Genomic DNA, 22,673 nt, shown 5'->3' with positions numbered 1-22,673 from the left:
TGGCTCAAGTGAGGGGGTTCTGGGGACATTTTGACTGATAAAGCACATTCTGCCTCTTGGCAATGCCATATGTCCCTCTCCCCAAATCAAATGGTCACCTTGGTGTTGTCACCTCTGTTAGTCATGCATTCTTTCAACTAAAGGACAGCAATGTGGTGTTGCAAAGATAGGAACCAAAGCCCAAGGCCTGGGGTGACCCAGTCGTCTAACTTCTCTGGTTGATGACATCTCCTGCTGATTTCACTAAGAGACTCCACCTAGTGGCTCCTACTCCAATGGTGTGTGGAAAGATGAGTTGGTTGGTGGAATGGTTTGGCCCACAAATTCTACATAAATGCTGCAAGATCTTCAATGTTAAAGAGCTGATCAGCTAGAATAGTAACAATAGTAAAAATAATGAGGGCAAATATCGGTGGAACCACTACTATATTCCAGGCATCATTCTAAGTATTATATAGGTGTTACTCATTTAATCTCACAAAAATCCTAGGAGGTGAATTGTATCATTATACCGATTTTACAGAAAAGGAAACTGAAGCACAGAGCGAGTAAATAATTTGCTCAACGTCATGAAGTTTGCAATGGCAGAGTCATGATATCAACAGGTAGTTGGATCCAGAATCCAAGGTCTTAATTCCAATGCCAAGAAAAGTTTGGAAGGGACTATTTTCCTCTGGGTTCTCTTAACAGCTTTTGCATTCAATCTGTTATGATATCTCATGTTCTATAGCCTATGGAGTATACCACTATAAAGTTGTAAAAAGAGAAATAAGGTCTTAGTGTCATTATAAAAATAGTTTTGAACTTAGAGAGCACCTACAAACATCTCAAGGACCCCAGGAAATTCCAGACCACACTTTGAGGACCACTACATTATACAGTATTGCCTCTCACTGGCTGAATATCTCCTAAGCATTAGAGGTCTTACCTGTATCATCTCACTTGTCCTGACAGTCCTCAGGGTAGGTATGTCTTTTGTCATAGTCATAAAAATTGAAGCTCAAAGTGGTTAGCTTTTCTGAAACACAAAAAGAGTGTGATTTAGAAAGAGGATTTGAGTCAAGGTCCCTAAATTCAAATCCCATAATCCTATGTTGTTTATGGTATAGAAAAAAACTCAGCAGACTCAAAAAACTAAGTAACGGGCTTTCATTTCTGCTATTTGCTGGAAGCAGCTTAGGTTATAGGTGCATGTGTGAAGGTGAGGGATACAACACGGCAGGAAAAATAAGTAACTTTTTTTACTTCCAGCTAAGTTAGGTTCTGATAAAAAATACTTGGCAACTGAATGATGTACAGATGTGTGAGGCTTGAGATATATTTAAGGGTGCAAAGTCTTGGGCTTGTAAGTCATAAGTAGGTTTAAATGTTGTCTTGAAGTCAAAAAATAGTAAGTTGTGGAGAAAAGAGAATGCTTATACACTGTGGGGAGGAATGTAAATTAGTTCTGCCACTGTAAAAAAAGCAGTTTGGCAATTTCTTAAAGAACTCACAGCAGAATTACTATTCAACCCAGCAATCCCATTATTGGGTACATACCCAAAAGAATATAAATCGTTCTACCATAAACACATATGAACCTGTATGTTCACTGCAGCACTATTTGCAATAGCAAAAACATGGAATCAACCTAAATGCCCATCAACAGTAGACTGGATAAAGAAAATGTGGTACATATACATCATGGAATACTGCATAGCCATAGAAAAGAATGAGATCATGTCCTTTGCAGCAACATAGATGAAGCTGGAGGCCATCATCCTAAGCAAACTAACACAGGAACTGAAAAGAAAATACTGCATGTATTCTCACTTATGAGTGGGAGCTAAACATTGAGTACATATGGACACAAAGAAGGGAACAACAGGCACTGGGGCCTACTTGAGGGTGGAGGATGGGAGGAGGGCGAGGATCAAAAAACTACTATTGGGTACTATGCTTATTACCTGGGTGACAAAGTAACCTGTATATCAAACCCCCGTGACATGCCACTTACCTGTATAACACATCTGCACATGTACTCCTGAACCTAAAATAAAATTTAAAAAACAAAAGAAAGAAGAAACGTTAAAATTATTAGAAATAAAGATAGAAGACTTCTTTACAACATCAAGGTAGTAAAGAATTTCTTAAACAGATCCCAGAACATGAATAGTACCAATAGGAACTGATACAACCCACTTAGTCGTTATTAAGAATGTTACACAAGTGTGACAAGAGCAGCTACAAATCAAAGCCTTTTAGCAACAGAAATAACCAACAAAATTAATGAGATATAGAATATGTAAAATCCTCCTATACATTAATAGAAAAATACAACTTGATGAGAACTTAGTCCAACGCCATGCACAGCCATTTCACAGCAGAAGAAAACAAAAGTTAATATATGAAAAGCATTCAATTTCTTAAGTAATTGTGGAATGAAAGGAACTCTCCTACCATGATGGTATGAGTGTAAACGAAGACAACCACTTTAAAAACTAATTCCCTAGTAAAGGTAAAGATACACATGCTTTATCACCCAACAATTCCACTGCTAGTTAATATATACAAGAGAAATTCTTACATGTGTGCAACACACGACATGTACAAATGTTTCCAGAGCAGGATTGTCTGCAATACCTCAAATGTCCACGGACAGAGAACAGATCAATTGTACCACATTCCCTCCTGGAGAACCACATATTGCTAAAAATAAATTACTCGAAGCAAATCAACAAAGATGAATTTTACACATTTAATGTTGAGCAAAAAAAGCAAGTCACAAAAGAACATCTTATTAATTCTACCTAAATAATGATTACAAAACACAAAAACTAAGCAATATGTCGTGTGAAATATAAACATATGTGGAAAGACAAAATATAATGAAAAGGAAGAGAGTGATAAACACCAAATTCAGCATAATGATGAGCTCTGATAAAGAGGGTGACTTGGGGAAGGATAACACGAGAGCCTTCAAACGTATCAGCGACACTCTTGTATCTCTAATCATGGCTGTGGGTACATGGTTTTTTGTCCCACTGTTACAAGTAATTTTTCATATATATTATTTAATTTTTTGAGAAATACAATTGAGAAAGCAAAACATCTTGTTTTCATTAAATTGTTTATTACATAATGATATTTTTGTAGTCAACACCTGCAGAAAAATGTTACTGTTACATATCAGTCTCCAATGATAGCATATTTATTGGTACATAAGAGAAAAAAAACTCTTTTCAATAACTATGAGGTCATATAATTGCATTTTTTTCTTCAGCTATATTCCCACATCACAAAAGCAAAGGGAGTGATCCAGTAATCTGCACACGGGAGTACATCAGACATTTTTATATCTTAAAACGAATAATAATAAATGTTTTGCCATTTAAAGCTGTGTCACTTGAACAAATTAATCTTTGTGGGCTTAAAATTTTTAGACTAGAATTCAATAATCATAATACCTACCTAATGGGTTTACTGTGAACCTTCAATGAAACGTGGAAAGTGAGTTTATCAGTGCCTGGAACTTAAAAATCACTTAGTAAATGGTAGCTTTTAAAATTTATCATTGAGATTTTCTTGCTCTAAACATCACTTATTTTACCATTTACCAGCTTTGCAACTTGGGAATGGCTTCCTCCATTTCCTGAACTTTAGTTTCCACAATTATAAAACAGAATCAATATTATATGTGGGGTAAGGTTTATATGTGGACAATTCTTGACATAAAAGTAATTATTTAATTAATAATACCTTCCTAGCTGTTCCAAATGTAAAGCAGTCCCTTAAAATAGAAAGAAGACCCTGTAAACTATAAAGTTCTTAAGTACTTCAATTTACATTTTCCTTAGTATGAATTATTTACAAGTGCAGCAATGGGATTTTCTGACCTGTAACCAAGTCCTATTTGCAATTAGATCTTTAGCCTCACCTCTGACGAGCCCTATGTCTCCTTTACCAATTCTCTGACGCCAAAACCCTCCAACAGCAGATAATTCTGGGTGCCAGGGCCTTGCAGAGCAGTTGGGAACATGGCATAATGTTACTTCTTAATGTTGGAGAGCCTGGGGACAATCGCCTGGGTGAAAGAAACAGCCAAACAGAACTATTCTTTCTCAGGATTGCCAGGGACACGGCAATCCCAAAAACTGACCCTGCTTTCAAGGGACAAGGAGACAATGGCTGATTAAGGCAAGGACACAAATAATTATGATGTAGCATACAGTTTTCACATAGAGGGCAATGATGAAAAAAATTGGAGTGCTAGGACGTACAGAGAGTAAAAAGGAAATTCACGTCAGGAAAATACGAACTGAATAAAAGTTGGCACACTTTTATGTAGACTTTAAGATTGTCTTTTGGAAGCAAGGTCACTAGATAATGAAAATAGGCTTAATTCAAAGAGAAATATTTTACATATGTTATCAACCTAATAAAATATTCTCACGCCTTGGGGGAAGAGTGATGGTGATACACCAAACAAGGTGCTACTGACAAATCCAAATTGTAGTGAGAATTTCAACACACTCAGGCACTAAAATGTTGATCATTCAAATCAGCAAAGACAAGTAAATGTTTATGTATTCATACAACTTCAAGTTCAAGTTTATTTGGGAAGAATCATACATAGAGCCACCTAAGTTATCTTGCTGGCCACAAAGTAGCAAACAACCTGAGACTGACTGGGGAAATACAGGGCTCAAACAGAGAAAAGGAGGCAAAAGACCAGGTTGTGCAGCCACAACTCAAGTCCCTTGGCTGCCACACATTTGCCAAGTCCTGACCCTGTTCCCATGCCAACTAAAATGAAGGCACATGCCTCTAATCACCCCACCCATCCAGGACTCAAACCTCAAATCATCCACAACTCAGACCCTAGGTAACTGTCCTCCCATCACCAACCACTCAAGCATTTCAGCAGATATGCATAGACCCTCAATTAGAATGTTAAATGGATGATGGATCTTCTGTTCCCACTCTCCTTCACTCTACAGCATTTCTGAGAGGTGACTGCATGGCTTTTTAAGTATTCTTGAAGAAGTAAATTCTCTATTCAAATGGTAGCCAGTTCCCCTAATGAACCGCTCCAATGATTTATTTTTTAAAGTGGCATCTTTTTAAATATCACACCACAATCAGCCTTCCCAGAACTACTTCTTCCCAGTGGATCTAATCCTATGGTTCCAAACTATTTTAAATTTAAAAAGAGAGGCAGAAAGAGAAAGAGAGAAGAGATGAAAAAGAGAGACAGGAATGAACCTCGAATTAGGCAACAGAGCTGCCTACCATATTTCATCCTTTTAGATTAAACGAACAAATAATTACCTAACTATAGCTCTGTATCTCTAATAAAATGAAGCAATGAACAAGAAAATAAAAATGTAATTAAAAATCCCACATATGAACATAAAAGTTGAATACTGTAGGGGGAGAGAGAGGACAATATCTTTGGGCAAAACTCTGATTCACATCCCAAATATTTAGACTCTCCTGACACCACCAACTTCTTCCATTTCCCTACTTGATCTAGCACTGGGCTTGATGACCCTGCGGCTCCAGACTAGACTAAAAAGAGAGGGGACACAAGGGAACTTGACAGATGGAAGAAAAAGGTGGGTTCAGAGGTGAAAGTGCTATTTCAATTTACATCTCCAAATATGGAGGCTAATTCTTGCTTTGAGTGGCTGGGTACATGTACTACGGCACTGAAATATACTTTTAGGCCATTTCTGCTAAATCTGACACAAGATATATACATGGTTCATTAGAAACCTAAGTGTGAGCAAATGAGGACAATATTTGAGGACCCCTAAGTATAGTGCTCCCAAGTGTACAGCCTCAGTGATTCTTGAATCTCTGCATGGATGCCTCCTCCCCACCTACTCAGCCCTAAAAGTGAAGCAAGAAGGTGAAATCCAGTGCTAACAGTCCATCTTTGGCCAACTTCTAGACTCTTTCTTGTCCTTAGGGACCCGCCATCCACACCTGCTTATAGGGTGGGAGCTGCAGAAGTTCTTCTAATTAAGGTCACATGAGCATGCCAGGCAGTCCCCTGGGGTCTTTTTCAAGAAGTGAAACCTGGTAAGGCAGAAACTTTTTCTGCACCTCCTTCAGCTATGGTAAGTGTTAAACCAAAGTAATTGGAGCGAAGCCCAAGGTAGCGGAAGCTACTGATTTCCTGTCACCTGGTATCTATCAGCGATTTCATCCTCAGGCCTGGACTACCTCACTCACCCTCCCAGTGTGCTTGAGAAACGAGCTGCACCCACTGAACTCTGCAGCCAGCATCCAAATCAGCCCTTGAGATTTGAGGCCTTGGAGACTCAGGTAAGGCATCAATTTGTTTTCTTTACATGACTTAAAGGAGGTGATGGATAAGGTATAGAATGGTTTTGAAAACTGGAGGTTCTTGGTCTTAATTCTAGAGTTTCCCTAGTCAGACTTCCTAAAAGTTCTATTACTTAAGGAGGGGTGATGATAACAAGGCTTGCTGCCCACTCACTCCTCTAACCACTCTCCCTCTCAACAATTACCCTACGCAGTCAACTGTGAAATCATTCCACAAAAGTAGTAGATTGCAGCATAGAGATTAAATCATGGTTTCTAAACCATTGGGTTCAAACTGGAGCTCTACCACTTACAAGCCATATAACCTTGGGCAAATTGCTAAACCTCTAAAGGCTCAACTTCCTCATCTATAAAATGGGGTCAATGGTAATACCCACTGTATTATGAAAATTAGAACTAAAATCCTGCATCCCTTAGGACTTCCCAATACCAAATGAGAAAATAAACAGTCATAGCCATAATGAAAAAAAACTCCATTCCTCTTCCTTTAAATGCTTTTGTCTACATTAAATGTAAATATACCCTAGAAGTACAGGTGGCTTTACAGGCTAACATTTTCTGGAGGGGATTTGTGGACATCAAGTTGAGCACGAAATCCTGCCTCAAATCTATCACATGGAAAACCAAGAGCGAGAGGGGCCACTGCAGGTAGGAGGTAGCTCTAATGAAGGAAAACAAGGATTAATTTTAATCATGCTATTACTGTTTTCTGAATCCAGTATATAAGTGACTCCCTGTTTCCCATAAAATGGCTTAGTCTCACTGAGAATCTGGTGGAAAGAAATGTTTAATCCAGCATTGTGAGCATTTGTGTGTGTGCGTTTTGTTTGTTTGTTTGTGTTTTAGTGGAGACAAGGTTTCTCCATGTTGGTCAGGCTGGTCTCTAGCTCCCGACCTCAGGGTATTCGACTGCCTCAGCTTCCCAAAGTGCTGGGATTACAGGCGTAAGCCACTGTGCCTGGCCATTGTGAGCATTTGTAAAGCTTCCCTGAGGAAGTAGCTGAGTTTGATGTTCAGCTTAACATTACTGAACTCATAGGACATAGAAAACAGGTTCCCTCTGCAAGTCTAGTAGGACACAGGATTCTCCGAAGAAAGTAGTTGGTGTCTAGTAAGGAAAGCAAAGAGCTGGGAGCTCTGAAGAATTCCTTGCAAACAGGCAAGGAGAGCAGGAACGCCCTCAGGTGATGAGCATATCTAATGCAGAGTTTGATTGAAAGCAAAGAGGGAGGGAGAAGGAGCACTTCAAAGTTGAGAAGGTTCAAGAAAGAAGGTGGAGGACATGTGTAGACCGGTGGCTCTGGTGGCGAGAGTGGGCTATGAGCTTGGGAAGTCATATACGGCTGAATTCCAAAGGCCTGGAGGGGTCAGATGAAGGGTTTCGCCAGCAGGTAATGACAGGCCAGCAAAGGAGTTCAGGCTCAGGAAGAGCATCACGCAAAGCAGTGACTGGGAGCTTGATGTAGCGGCCTGTGGACAATGGATTGGAAAAGAGAAAGACTGAAGGCAGAAAAGCATGAATGGAAATGAGAAACTCACAGGTTACTCTGGATATAGAAAACAGACCCACATGCAAAATGTGTTGCATAGGTAGAAATGGTATGACTTGGCCACTGACTGACCAATAGCCAAGATGAAGATGGACTGAGAGATGATGGAGCTAAAGTGAAATGTGGTCCCAACTATCTAAACCTTGGTGGCAGGAGAAACAAATAAAACAATCTGAGACATGAGGCCTGAGGAAAGACCACTGACTTTACAGCACAGTCCTCAAAGATAAGTTTCAGTTTCAGTGACCAGCGGAAACTGGTTGGGAAGCATTGAGAAGTGAGTGGGTGGAGAGGAGGTAGGGGAAGAGAGTGGGTAGCAAAGCTTTGAAGAAACTGCGGTGAAGAAAAAGGGAGCCTGGGCAGTGGCCAAGAACATTGCTAGATTAAAAGAAGAAGGCTTTGGGATTCAGGGGCACCGCAGTACATTTTAGTCATTAAAGGAGTATTTAGCACCTTAGCAAATGCAAATTATCTCATTTTCTCAAAATGATACTTTGAAATGGGGAAGGCAACTATTACCCTAAACTTACAGAGACCACAAGAGGAGCAAGCAAGAGAGCTGAGATTAACTGTCTGCTACATATTGCCAGAAATTGGGAGAGTGAAGGTACAAAGCAGAAATAATTTCTTGGAAGGGCTAACAGCTTGGTTGGACTGAGATGGGCTGAAAAGCACTGAGGGAAGGGAAGCAAGAGCATTCTTCCTCGGAGATAAGTGCACAGGAGGCCAGAAGGAATAAAAATGCAAAGCAATTTTGAGTGGAAAAGAATGAAGGTGAGGTAACAAAAGTGAGGTAGTTTTAGGCCGGGTGTGGTGGCTCACGCCTGTAATCCCAGCACTTTGGGAGGCTGAGGCGGGTGGATCCCGAGGTCAGGAGATAGAGACCATCCTGGCTAACATGATGAAACCCTGTCTCTACTAAAAATACAAAAAATGAGTCGAGCGTGGTGGTGGCCGCCTGTAGTCCTAGCTACTTGGGAGGCTGAGGCAGGAGAATGATGTGAACCTGGGAGGTGGAGCTTGCAGTGAGCCAAGATCGCCTCACTGCACTCCAGTCTGGGCAACAGAGCTAGACTCTGTCTCAAAAAAAAAAAAAAAAAGTGAGGCAGTTTTAAATTTCTCAGTATATGATGGTACGAGTGGACTTAAAAGTCTATTCAAACCAAAACTCGTAAAGGCTGTGAGATCTTCTTCAGTGGATGGACATGAAAACAGGGGTGCCTTTAAAAATAAAAAAACAGGCCTGGCGCAGTGGCTCACGCTTGTAATCTCAGCACTTTGGGAAGCCAAGGTGGGCGGATCACGAGGTCAGGAGATCAAGACCATTCTGGCTAACACGGTGAAACTCCATCTCTATTAAAAATACAAAACATTAGCCGGGTGTGGTGGTGGGCACCTGTAGTCCCAGCCACTCGGGAGGCTGAGGCAGGAGGATGGCATGAACCCAGGAGGCGGAGGTTGCAGTGAGGCCAGATCGCATCACTGCACTCCAACCTGGGCAACAGAGCGAGACTCCATCTCAAAAATAAATACATAAATAAATAAAATAAAATAAAAATAAAAAAATATTTGCAGGAGTTAGTGTGAGTAATTAAATGGGGTACTGACTGATCACCTGAGTCTTGATTTTAACATTCATGCTGATTTGGACACCAGCAAATGTAAAATTTTATTATTATCCTATTTTGGCTAATGTGGTCCATAATCCCTACTAATCTACCAACTAGTCTTTGAGCATAGCTGTGCATTGGGCACTAAGTCATTGTGAACAATTTATTTTAATGATAAGGCAAAACTGCGAGAATCTACAATCTCCATAGGAGTATGTGGGCTAGTTTTATGTATTTATGAATTCTCATGGAACGAAAGTTTTTCATTACAGAGTCAGCCCACAATGCCATAAATTAATATATTTACCTCTCATATATATGAGATATATATATATCTCATCTTACATATATGACAGATATATATATCATCTCATATATATGAGATATATATCTCTCAATATATATATCTCATCTCATATATATATGACAGAGAGATAGTTTCCATAAAAAACAAAAAACAGAGAAAGAACTCATGTGTTTGTTTATAAACTACTATTTTATACAAATATTTGTTTAAGGCTTGTAGAAATATAGTTGCCATCGTGAGATACCATTTTAACAGGGAAATAAAATATCACACACACACACACACACAAACACACACACACACAGCCCTCGTGGTCATTATTGCCATTAGTCACAACAGGCACAGCCCAAGTAGAATTGGCTTACAGAAAAGGTTTATCTCACCAATAATACAGACACAGCTTTAATCAAGCAGTTGATTAATAAAATGAAATTAAAACAATGGTAGTCCAATCATCTCCTTCAGTTCAAACAATTGATGACCTTTGCACTTTAAGTAATCTTCACTAAAGTTACCCCCTAGGGCGGAGTGTAGTGACTCCCAGCTCATTCTATACTTGCCATATGATCTTCAGAGGTCTGAACCTCCATTTCCTCAATCTGCAGAAAGTAGTCAAAATGCCTACTTATGAAGGTATTGAGTGAGTTGGCAATACCATATACAATATCCCTAGTATACAGTAGGCGCTCAGTAAACAACTATAATTATCTGGACTAGCCTATGGCACAGCAGAAAAAGCATCAACGTCAGAGCCATGGTGACTGCCTTCTAGCTTGGCTCTGATGCTAACTGTGAGGTCTTTACCAAGGCACATTCTATACCCAGACTGCAGTTTCCTCATTTGTGAAATGAACAGAATGGTTTCTGAGGTTTGGACTAGCTCTAGAAATCCTACCTAGTGACCAGTATGCAAACCCTTTAGTGGGCTATATTGAAATATTCCTTTTTGTTAGAGGTCAAAGCAGATCCCCAGGATCGTGTGGCATCTGGCTATCTAGGGCAGGGGCAAAATCAAGTGAGAAACAACCAAAGTTTCTTCTCTTCCCTCTAGCCCATGCGCCAGACAGATAATAATTTTCAATCAATTTATAGTCATTCAAATAGTGCATATACTGGAAGGAGAAAAGAGGGGTTCATAAAGGAAAGGCTGAATTCCTATTTCTCACAGAAGACAAAGCAGCCTGGATGCCTCATTTGAGAGATCCAAGTCTTCATTTTAAATCTTTACTGGCTGGGCGTGGTGGCTCACAGTTGTAATCCTAGCACTTTGGGAGGTGGAGGCGGGCAGATTGCTTGAGTCCAGGAGTTCAAGACCAGCCTGGGCAACATGGAAAGACCCCATCTCTAAAAAAATATAAAAATTAGCTGAGTATGGTGGTGGTTGCCTGTGGTCCCAGCTACTCCAGAGGCTGAGGCAGAAGGATCCCCTGAGCCCAGGAGATAGAGGCTGCAGTGAGCTGTGATCATGCCACTGCACTGCAGCCTGGGCGACAGAGAGAGGCCCTGTCATGAAAACAAACAAACAAACAAATAAGTATTTACTAATTTTGTAACTTGGAACAAGTAACCTAACTTCTCCGTGCCCTTGTTTCCTCTTCTATAAAACACAGGTGATGATTCACTCCTTGCCTATTCTATAAGACTGAGTCTATAAGACTCAGATGAGATGCCATGAGTCAAATTTGCTTCTAGCTCTAAAGTAGGTATAAATGTGAGTGACAGTAGTCAGCTGCCTGTTTTACATCACATCTGCAGCTACTCAGCTCTGATTGACTTCAGTAAGATATACTTCAGCCTGTGGTCTAATGGCTGGGATGTGGCACTGGCTTCAGTAAGATATGTGACCTGAATAGACAGTCTTGATTTCCAATACATCTTACGTGACTTACAATCAGTAAAGACAAGAGCAACGATGTGTCCTCAAAAGAGGGATTTTCAGATTCCAGGAAAGACCCAATTGAGTCCACATAAGCACTTAACATAAACAACTGAATACTAAGGAAACCCAAGATGAAGACTGAAGAGAATCTTAAAATATCTGAGCGGGAAAGGGCCTTATTAATTGCCTTCTCACTTCGGAAATGAATAAATCATGAAAACTGATAAATAGCATTTACTAAGCTCTCCGTTTGTCCTAGGCACAAATTATATACGTTAACTTATTTATGTCTTACATCTCAGAGAGGGGTACTGTTCTCACTTTACAGAAGGATAAAATAGAAACTAATGCTCAGTAAAGTACAAAGAACAAGAATAGCAACAAAAATAACTATTTATTCCAACATGGATTCTTTGCATACATTTATTTCTTCAATAATATTTATTAAGAAGTAACTAAATCCAAGAATTATTTTAGATACTGAACAAGAGAGAACAAAATCTCAACTTTGATGGAACTTCCATTCTGTGGGGGAAGAGATAGATAATAAGCAAATAAATAAACAAGGTAATTTCCTACAGTGATCAATGCCGTAAAGCAAATAAGATAGGATTTTGTAAAAGACAGCAAATAGGAGTACGTGTTATAGGTTGAGGGTTCAAGGTAGGCTCCTCTAGGAGCTGATATTTGAGCTACACCTGAACCAAAAGACACTAGCCATGCACAGACCATGAGCCCAGTTAAGTGTCATAGCAGCCCAGGAGATAAGAATTATTATTATTTCCATTTTACAGTTGAACCTGAGGCCCAGAGAATTTAAAGAACTTGCCCAACATATCAGAACAAATAGAGGATCACTATTGAAACCAGGCAATCCGACTCGGGAGGCCACAGTCATACATACCGCATTAGAAAGCCCTATAGAGCCTTTTTTTTTTTTTTTTTTTGAGACGGAGTCTCTCTCTGTTGCCCAGGCTGGAGTGCAGTGGTCGGATCTCAGCTCACTGCAAGCTACGCCTCCCGGGTTCACGCCATTCTCCTGCCTCAGCCTCCCGAGTAGCTGGGACTACTGGCGCCTGCCACCTCGCCCGGCTAGTTTTTTTGTATTTTTTAGTAGAGACAGGGTTTCACCGTATTAGCCAGGATGGTCTCCATCTCCTGACCTCGTGATCCGCCCGTCTCGGCCTCCCAAAGTGCTGGGATTACAGGCTTGAGCCACCACGCCCGGCCTTTTTTTTTATTTGAGATGGAGTCTCACTCTGTTGTCCCGGCTGTAATGCAGTGGCATGATCTCAGCTAACTGCATCCTCTGCCTCCTGGGTTCAAGCAATACACCTGCCTTAGCCTCCTGAGTAGCTGGGATTACAGGTGCACACCAACACACCTGGCTAATTTTTGTATTTGTAGTAGAGACGGGGTTTTGCCATGTTAGCCAGGTTGGTCTCAAACTCCTGACCTCAGGTGATCTGTCTGCCTTGACCTCCCAAAGTGCTGGGATTACAGGCGCGAGCCACCATGCCCGACCTAGTGAGCCTTCTTGATGTGACTTGCACAAGGTGGCAGTTAGAGACAGGAGGAGGCCTGGAATCGACCCCTCCTGCTTCTACAGATAGTCCTCACCGTACTCTGCAATGTTGCCTCTGGCCCATCATAATGCACAAAGGCAGATAAGCAAAAGGACAAGGACAAGTCCATTGAAAATACATTTTTCAATATTAAAGCACAACAAAAGCATCCAGGAATAAGAAACAAAGAGGACATGCAGTCATATTTGCAAGGTGTTCTCTACAAAGATAAAGTATGCCCCAAACCCAGTTGCCAAGATCGCTGGCAGGGACTCCTGGGCCCACATGCTCTTCCTAAACAACCCCTCCATCTCCTTTCTCAGAACTCAGCAGTAGGCTTTGCCTCAGATCCAAGGTCACTCGGAAGAGGCCATGTCTACCCTCAATGACACTCATGGAGGAAATGCTGAGAGAAGCATTCAGATGCATGACACAAGGTAAGATTGCCAAAAATCTTGTTCTTGCTCTCCTCACTTTGTTATTTGTTTTATTTTTAGGAGTTTTGAGAGCAAAATGACAACACCCAGAAATTCAGTAAATGGCACTTTCCCAGCAGAGCCAATGAAAGGCCCTATTGCTATGCAACCTGGTCCAAAACCACTCCTCAGGAGGATGTCTTCACTGGTGGGTCCCACGCAAAGCTTCTTCATGAGGGAATCTAAGGCTTTGGGGGTAAGTCCGTTGCCTTCCATCCCAAGTCATAGGGATTTTCTGGCTGACAGAAGCTGATGCTGTAGGCCACATACAGAATTCAATCCAACTTGAAGAATTGGGATCCAACCTGATGTGTTCTTTATGTCTAACACAGCGGGCCAAATCAGGTGCATCAGATAAGTCACCGCCTAGATAACCTCTGGGTGATCTTATGTCACCTTTTGGTTTTGGGGTTTGTATATTCAGGGGTCCCCCATCCCAGTCCATTGCCAGAATCCCAGGCATACCTGCTCCCTGGAAATAACCCATGTGGTTGAGGAAACAGATTTGAACAAGAAAAAGACAAAAATTCTTGGCACCTCCACTGCTTCCTTTAGGCATTCCTCACAGCTCCAAGTCAGGAGTCAGGGCTTCCAACCTCGTCTTTGCCTGCTAGCAGTGATGATTTCGGCTCATCCATTGCTGCCTCTGTTCTCTCCCCAGGCTGTCCAGATTATGAATGGGCTCTTCCACATTGCCCTGGGGGGTCTTCTGATGATCCCAGCAGGGATCTATGCACCCATCTGTGTGACTGTGTGGTACCCTCTGTGGGGAGGCATTATGGTGAGTAAAAGAATAGCAGCCATTTGGGAAATGAGGCAGACAAAAATGTTAAAAGGCTCCACAGGGATATGCCAGACTATTTCTGTGTTGAGGGAAATATTATTGGGTTAAACTAATTAAGAAGACAGGTTGACCAAATTGAGTATAAATCCCATGGTTGAGAGTCAGTGTTCCGGTTTCATGTGAATTGAGAGAAGGGGGCCCTGCATGGATCTCACAGGGACTGTCCAAAGCAAGAACACTCCAAAGTCAGTTCTGGTGGGGAGGGTGGCCCTAGACTTTTAGACTAGATAGCAAGATGTTTTGGAAAGCAAGAGGGAGCAGGAGCATCCACTTCTTCCCATCTACTCCTTCTTGCTTACAATTCTGTTTAGTTGCTATGGTACCTGGTGAAATTTGTCCCATCACAAATCAGTCTTATTTTGCTTATCAACAGAGCAGCACTCTTTTGGCTGTTTTATGTACATGTTTTCCAAATCTGTAACCCTGTCTGGGTGTGGCACATAGGACAGTGATGTTTATTTCCCCATGACACTTTTCATAGTTGCCACTATAAGTCCAGGATTAAAATTTTCCAAACAAGTAGAGATGGGTTAGAACAAGAATTTCCTCCATTCTACGGCCTGAACGTGAGAAAAGGAAGATGAAAAATAGTCATCATCACTTCCTGTAACAGCCAGTGTTTTAATGGAGTGCCTGTGCTGTTCAGGTCAAGTATTTCTTTCTGCATCAATTCACTCTTCAGAGGTCATCAGAGTCATTTATGTCACTGTGAACCCCCAAAGGGCAGTTCCACAAGTTAAAAACAAAGAAAAACTAAAAATAAAACTTTTAAATTCATGGTATGAGTATTAATTGATGAGGAAATAGGAATTCTGTCTCTTTGGTCTTATTATATTCCTAGTCACAGATCCCCAGATGATTGAGTAAAACGCATGAATTTAGTGTCACTGAGCCTGAATAAAGGAGAACTATGACGGCCGAAAAATGAATAAAAGTGATAAAAATGGGTGGATGGTTGTGTGAAGTTGCTGAAAGTGTAGGCTTCTTTCTGACCAGTTATCAATGTTAAAAAGTGATCTTCCTCTCTCCTCTTCCTCCTGCCTTGCCCACCCCTCTCCACCTCCCCCACCTCTCTTTTTTACAGTATATTATTTCCGGATCACTCCTGGCAGCAACGGAGAAAAACTCCAGGAAGTGTTTGGCAAGTAACCATATGTCCTTCTTTCCCACGTGTCAGAGAAGTACCTATTTTTTCGGTTAAAAACTGAGGCCCTTAAAAAGCCAAGGTATCACAGCCTCTCAGCCCTAAAAAGCAAAGACCCTCGACAATGTTCTTGTGATTTTATTCATGAAAAACTTAGAAGTGAGGTCTATCTGAAGTAGGTTCATGGGAACAGAACTAAAAGCAGATCCATGAAAACCATACCTACAGTCTTATGAATGTTAAATGCTGTGTGAAAATAATAGACCTTTCTGAAAGTCCTATCATTTCTCCCAGATCACCCTTTAGGAAAATTATCTGATCAATGTCATGATTGATTCAAATTCTAGCTAAGCTATTTTTTGGCCATAACATTGAACAAGTCAGTTTACCTCTATGTACCTCTGAGTTTTCACCTAGAAAGGAAGGGTAACAGTCCTTGCTACCATGTGACGTCACAATGGAGATGAAAGGCAGTAGAGTGTGGGATGGTGCTTCAGAGGCTATACGGTGCTACATGGCGGTCTTGCCCATAAAACCCCTAGCGACTCATCCACATCCAGAGGAAACTGGCCTGCAGAGATGCTGATGCTGCATGGATGAAAAAAGTTTACCAGCAAGTTTGCTCCCAAAAACTTCCACCCCCAACACTGTCTCTTACTAAACTGAGTCACTTTCATAATCAACAAGGGAATGGGTGGATTGAGATGGTTCCTCTCTTAAAGTGGCCTGAAAAACTCAGTTTTGGGGGAAAAACGTTTTACGACATCAAATTATTCTCCAGATACAGCCAGACCTACTGACTTGCCATGTGTAGGTCGTAGAGCCAGGAATGAAATATGTGCAGCATAAAATAATAATCAATAATCCCATATCATTATGGTACTTGTTACTTATATTTTCCTGTTTCAACCTTTTATCATCTTTGCAAGGTAGAACGTTCACACTGATGCTCTCGCACCTATGCTACCCAGAGACATCAGCCCTAATTGTATTTTGGAAGACAGCTAACTGGGGCTGATCGCAGCCCATGGCAGCAGGGATAGGTGTTGTTACTGTTGTTGCTTCTGCTCTTTTAATTTCCATTTATTTGATAGTACAGATCTAGAGGGTTCTAGTTGAACCTTCCCAACCTAGACTTCACAATACCATCCCACTAAAGTGTGATACAAGAACCATCTTCTCTCTCTTCCCTCTACCTATTTATGAAGGCATATAATAAACTGGATAATATTTATCTTCACCTATTCAACAAATATTTATTGAATGCCTATTAGGATGGTGGCAGTGGCAGTGAAGGAAGTGCAAGGATACAAGATATAGAATCAAGGGTTACTCTTAGAAATTTTGCTTTGTAAAACAGATGGGTGGTGAATGAGATAGGGAAGACTGAGAAAAGAACAGGATAGAGACATGATTTTATTTTATAGAGACAAAGACATTAAAAACAACCGAGAGAACTTCAGTATATTTAGTTGTAGTTGCTTTGTGAGTCAGGGGAGTAGCATTTGGAATTCCCTCCCAGACTATGTTTTCCAAAGGGAAATCAAACCCAATTAATAATCTGTGTCTCCATTTCAGGTCAAAGGAAAAATGATAATGAATTCATTGAGCCTCTTTGCTGCCATTTCTGGAATGATTCTTTCAATCATGGACATACTTAATATTAAAATTTCCCATTTTTTAAAAATGGAGAGTCTGAATTTTATTAGCGTTCACACACCATATATTAACATATACAACTGTGAACCAGCTAATCCCTCTGAGAAAAACTCTCCATCTACTCAATACTGTTACAGCATACAATCTCTGTTCCTGGTAAGTGTGAAACTGGACTGCTCTCCAGGGCGGAAGGATGACTGGTTTATTAAGATCATGAATTCTGGGTTCATCCAGACCACCTGAGTTTGCTAGTTATTGTCTATGTAGCTGTGGGCAAGAATTTTAACCACACTCTGCCTCAACTTCTTCAACTGTAAAATGGGGATGGTAACACTATTTATCTAATAGGGTTGTTCTGAGTAGTAAGTAAGTTAATATATACAAAACATTTAGAACAGTGTTTGGTACCTAGAAGTGCTACATAAGCATTGGCTTTAACATTAATTATTGTTAACATCATTAGTGGCATTAATATTTATCATTATATTGACTAAGATGAGCACAGAAGAAATACCTAAGATGTTATGAATATCTTTTGCCCAAGGACTTTTAAACATAGAGTTTGAAAGAGATTTTTTAAAAAATGCATATCCCAAGGATGAAGAGGTCTCCTCGGCATGATGCCATACCAACTAAGACTGAATGCAATTTAATTTGAGACTCATTACTTATTCTTTCCTATATAGAATTGATTCTTCAACTGATTATTCATACCTTACTTTCTATCAGCAATACACATTAACCATCTGTTGTGTGCTGAAAGATGCTGAAAGATGTGTTTAGGGTTAGGGTTATAAAGACGCTGTCTCCTATACTAGCAGTTCTCACAGCTAGTCATTACTTGTCTAAAGAATTGACCTCTTAATCATTCAATTATAGTCAACAATAACTTATTGAACATCAACAATGTTCTTTGTGTCATTATTACATTTTCACCTTCATTCTTCTGTTGTTTTTCAGGGCATTTTGTCAGTGATGCTGATCTTTGCCTTCTTCCAGGAACTTGTAATAGCTGGCATCGTTGAGAATGAATGGAGAAGAACATGCTCCAGACCCAAATCTGTAAGTAGTAGCCCCTCTGGCCACAACCTCCCTCTAGAAAATCCACATCCACAAAGGATCATTTATGGAGAATGTAATCTGATGAGTCGTTGAAACTACGAGCTTGATTAAAAAAAAAAAAAAAAAAAAAAAAAGGTCGTGGCATGTTTCTAGAAAGCGAATAATATCAATAGTAAGGAACGATGTCTTGAAATTTGAAATAAGTCTGTAGTTAGAGCCCACAGTTGTACATTCTGTGCATCGTCTTCTTCTTCTTTTTTTTTTTTTTTTTTTGAGACAGAGTCTCACTTTGTCACCCAGGCTGGAGTGCAATGGTGCGAGCTCGGCTCACTGCAACCTCCACCTCGTGGGTTCAGGTGATTCTCCTGCCTCACCCTCTCAAGTAGCTGGGATTACAGGAACCCACCATCATGCCAGCATAATTTTTGTATTTTTGTAGAGACGGGGGGTTCACCATGTTGGCCAGGCCGGTCTTGAACTCCCGACCTCAGGTGATCCTCCTGCTTCAGCCTCCCAAAGTGCTGGGATTGCAGGCATGAGCCACCGTGCTCCGCCTCTGTGCATCTTCTTCTTAACCTTCCCTGCTGCTTGACTTCAGGCTTCCATCCTGATTTTGTGATTCCATATTCAGCGTGTAAAAGCAAGATGGTTGAAGGTTGAAGGCTGACTAAAGTCACTAGTTCTTTGGTTTCATTTTTCAGTATTCCCCTCTTCCCTACTTTTCACCTAATTCCTCTTCCAAGACAATAGGTTAAAGGGCTCCACAAATGGAAATAAAAAGAGACCAATAATAGATATATTACTAACTGCTTCAGAACCAGACTGTTAGATTAAGAATAGAATTTAGAAATCATCACTAATTACTTCATTTTGCATTTAAAGAAAAATAGTATCAAAGAGGGAAAATTCTTCTCCCAGAGTTATATTCACGAAAGGCAAATCAGAACAACAATCTAAACTCCTCTATTCCTGCAACGTTCTTTTCCCAATACCACGTGGTCATTCCAGGCACTATGGTAAATGTCTGCTGCCCTTGAAGATTTACTCAGAATTGAGTTTTAATAAGTGATTTGATAAGGATTTAAGCACCTGCAAAATAAATCCTGGCATTTAAAGGCATATAATAATAAGTAGCATAAAAACCAGGAGCTATTTGATAAATGTTTGTAGAGATTGTTGACAAAAGTGTCAATGGTAAAAGTAAAGAATAGTTTGTTTAATTTTGTGTTTTAGAGCGTAGTTCTCCTGTCAGCTGAAGAAAAAAAAGAACAAGTCATTGAAATAAAAGAAGAAGTGGTTGGGCTAACTGAAACATCTTCCCAACCAAAGAATGAAGAAGACATTGAAATTATTCCAATCCAAGAAGAGGAAGAAGAAGAAACAGAGACAAACTTTCCAGAACCTCCCCAAGATCAGGAATCTTCACCAATAGAAAATGACAGCTCTCCTTAAATGATTTCTTCTATTTTCTGTTTCCTTTTTTAAACATTAGTGTTCATAGCTTCCAAGAGACACGCTGACTTTCATTTCTTGAGGTACTCTGCACATACCCACCACATCTCTATCTGGCGTTTGCATGGAGTGACCATAGCCCCTTCTCTCTTACACTGAATGTAGAGAATGTAGCCACTGTAGCAGCTTGTGTTGTTATGATTCTTCTTTTGAGCAACTTTCTTACATTGAAGAAAGGCAGAATGAGTGCTTCAGAATGTGATTTCCTACTAACCTGTTCCTTGGATAGGCTTTTTAGTATGTTTTTTTTGTTGTTGTTGTTGTTGTTGTTGTTTTCATTTTCTCCATCAGCAACCAGGGAGACTGCACCTGATGGTAAAGATATATGACTACTTCACGACATTCCTAAACTATCTTTTTTTTTTCCTTCACATCTATGCTTTTGGTGGAGTCCCTTTTGCATCACTGTTTTAAGGACGATTAAAAAAATAACAACTAGGGACAATACAGAACCTATTCCATTTATCTTTCTACAGGGCTGACATTGTGGCATGTTCTTAGAGTTATCACACCCCATGAGGGAAGCTCTAAATGGCCAACACCCATCTGTTTTTGTAAAAACAGCATAGCTTATACATGGACATGTCTCTGCCTTAACTCTTCCTGATTCCCACTCTAGACTATTGTTTGCATGTCTACCTACTTTTAGCCTTTATGCAAGAAAAGAAAAAAATGACCATAGAAAATGCCACAATGAGGTGCCCAAATTTCAAATAATAATCAACATTTCATTGTATTTATAATTTCCAGATGACAAAGTATTTCATCAAATAACTTCATCTGATGTTCCATGATCAAGAAAACATCCCTATCTCTATTTTACAAGTAATTCAAAGAGGTCAAATAACTTGTAAACAAGAAAAGGTAACTTATCAACAGTCATAACTAGTAATTACGAGAGCCTTGTTTCATAACCAGGTCTTCTTACTCAAATCCTGTGATGTTTGAGATAACCAAATTGTCTCTCCAATGTCTGCATAAACTGTGAGAGCTAAGTCAACAGCTTTTATCAAGAACTTACCCTCTGATCAGCACTAAACAAGCACTGAGAGACACAGAGAGTCAGAGTCAGATTTTACCTATGGGGATGAAAAGACTCAGACTTCTACCACATTTGGAAAACTACTTGCATCATAAATATATAATTAACTGGTAGTTTATATAAAGCAGACACTAAGTGCTATAGACATTCTCAGAATATCCTACTCAGAAACAATGTAATTAAAATGCCAAATCTGAGTCAATAGCTGCCTTACTTTTCAATTCAGATATATTAGTACCTTACTTAGAAATAATGTTAACCTAGGGTGAGGTCACTATAATCTGTAGTCTATTATCTGGGCATTTGCTACATGATGAGTGCTGCCAGATTGTGGCAGGTAAAGAGACAATGTAATTTGCACTCCCTGTGATATTTCTACATTTTTAGAGACCACTAGTGGAAGACATTCCTCAAAATTAGAAAAAAAAAAGGAGATAGAACATTTCTGTCTATGTAAAGTTCTCAAAATTCGTTCTAAATTAATAAAATTATCTTTGTGCTCTTTTCTGCAACAGATGATTCCAACATGGGTGTTTGCCTATTCTTCTTTACTCTTGAAACATTAGACCATGGGAGGCTCTTACAGCCTTGAGTTCATATTTACAAAACCCCAATCTAGGTTTGAACTGTGAGGTGTCAGGTCATCAAATATTCATGTCTATATAGTCTTACACAGGTTCCCAAAGAAAATGTTCATGGGATAGGTCATTGATAATGGATTCCTTACTCCCAGAACTCCAGATGACTGAAATATATGAGAGAAGTAGGATAGGGCATGGTAGGGGCAGGCCTGAGAAAAAAAAATGAAAGTCAGAAATCTTTAAAAAAAATACAAGATGTTATTTCTATCTTATTTTTTTCTCCATTTCTGAAATATATATGACGAGTCCTCTCCAAACCCATGGTTTCTCCAAGAATTTTGAGTCATTTGTACAACCTCAAATAATTAGTTTTGGCTGACCTCACATAAGTTCTTAAAATAGGGGACATCTTTAATGTCTGCTATTAAAGAAGAATGAAAATTCCTATGACCTTCTCTCCGATGATCCCTTTGGCAATATAGAGTCAAATAATACCATTGGCCAATAGTAAACATGCTTTGCCAAGAAGTGGAAGATATATTCTCCAGTCTTAGTTTTTCCTCTCAATTTGTATTTTCGTAAAAATAATATTATATCCACAAAGGAAATAAGCTTTGAAAACCCAATTGCACTCATTGACTAGGAGGCTGACATAACTTCTTTTCATTTTCTTCTGGTTGTCTTATAATCTTTGTTTATAATAAGGTGATAAACCATCCCAGTTTGTCTGAATCTGAGGGATTTTTCTGGGATACAAGATTTTCAATCGTAAAACCAAGATAGTCCCAGGCAAACAGGATGGTTGATTATCCTACTTCATAGTAATAGATAAGTTTACTCAGTTACAACCACTTCATAATATTTGCTTTTTACATGTAAGAGCATATCATAGATTTTTCCTTATGAATATATAATTTCATAAACATCACTTAATTTCAATTTAGGATTTCATGAATCAATATAAATTTACCATTTCTCTATTATTGGATATGGAGGGTATTTTCTTTCTTTTTACACATCACTTTTGGAGCACAGAAACAATGAGCAAGATACATGTTTCCTCTTATTATTCAAAATGAGCTTTACATTTAAAGTCTTGTCAATGTCGA

General features: G+C 39.7%; 1 protein-coding gene across 5 annotated transcripts; it reads left to right on the top strand.

Annotated features, from left to right (window-relative positions):
* Positions 1–6,118: 6,118 nt before the first annotated feature.
* On the top strand, positions 6,119–22,195 carry MS4A1 (membrane spanning 4-domains A1). Of its 5 annotated transcripts, none has more exons than XM_025357897.1 (8): positions 6,119–6,312; positions 12,157–12,246; positions 13,568–13,916; positions 14,382–14,501; positions 15,649–15,705; positions 17,287–17,523; positions 18,328–18,429; positions 19,663–21,508. In XM_025357897.1, exons 3-8 carry the CDS (start codon positions 13,758–13,760, stop codon positions 19,879–19,881), a joined length of 894 nt encoding a protein of 297 aa, XP_025213682.1. In that variant the 5' UTR covers positions 6,119–6,312; positions 12,157–12,246; positions 13,568–13,757; the 3' UTR covers positions 19,882–21,508. The 5 variants fall into 5 exon arrangements, with proteins under 5 accessions (XP_025213682.1, XP_025213685.1, XP_025213681.1 ...); XM_025357899.1 differs by lacking the exon at positions 12,157–12,246 and adding an exon at positions 6,554–6,555 and having other exon boundaries at positions 6,224–6,312; positions 13,745–13,916; positions 19,663–22,195; XM_025357900.1 differs by lacking the exon at positions 12,157–12,246 and having other exon boundaries at positions 6,170–6,312; positions 13,742–13,916; positions 18,367–18,429; positions 19,663–22,195.
* Positions 22,196–22,673: the final 478 nt, after the last annotated feature.

The sequence above is a fragment of the Theropithecus gelada genome, chromosome 14 (genome assembly GCF_003255815.1).
Source record: "Theropithecus gelada isolate Dixy chromosome 14, Tgel_1.0, whole genome shotgun sequence".
Taxonomy (NCBI): Eukaryota; Metazoa; Chordata; class Mammalia; order Primates; family Cercopithecidae; genus Theropithecus; species Theropithecus gelada.
Note: the sequence above shows the minus strand (reverse complement) of the source record. Positions and strands in the feature narration are given on the sequence as shown.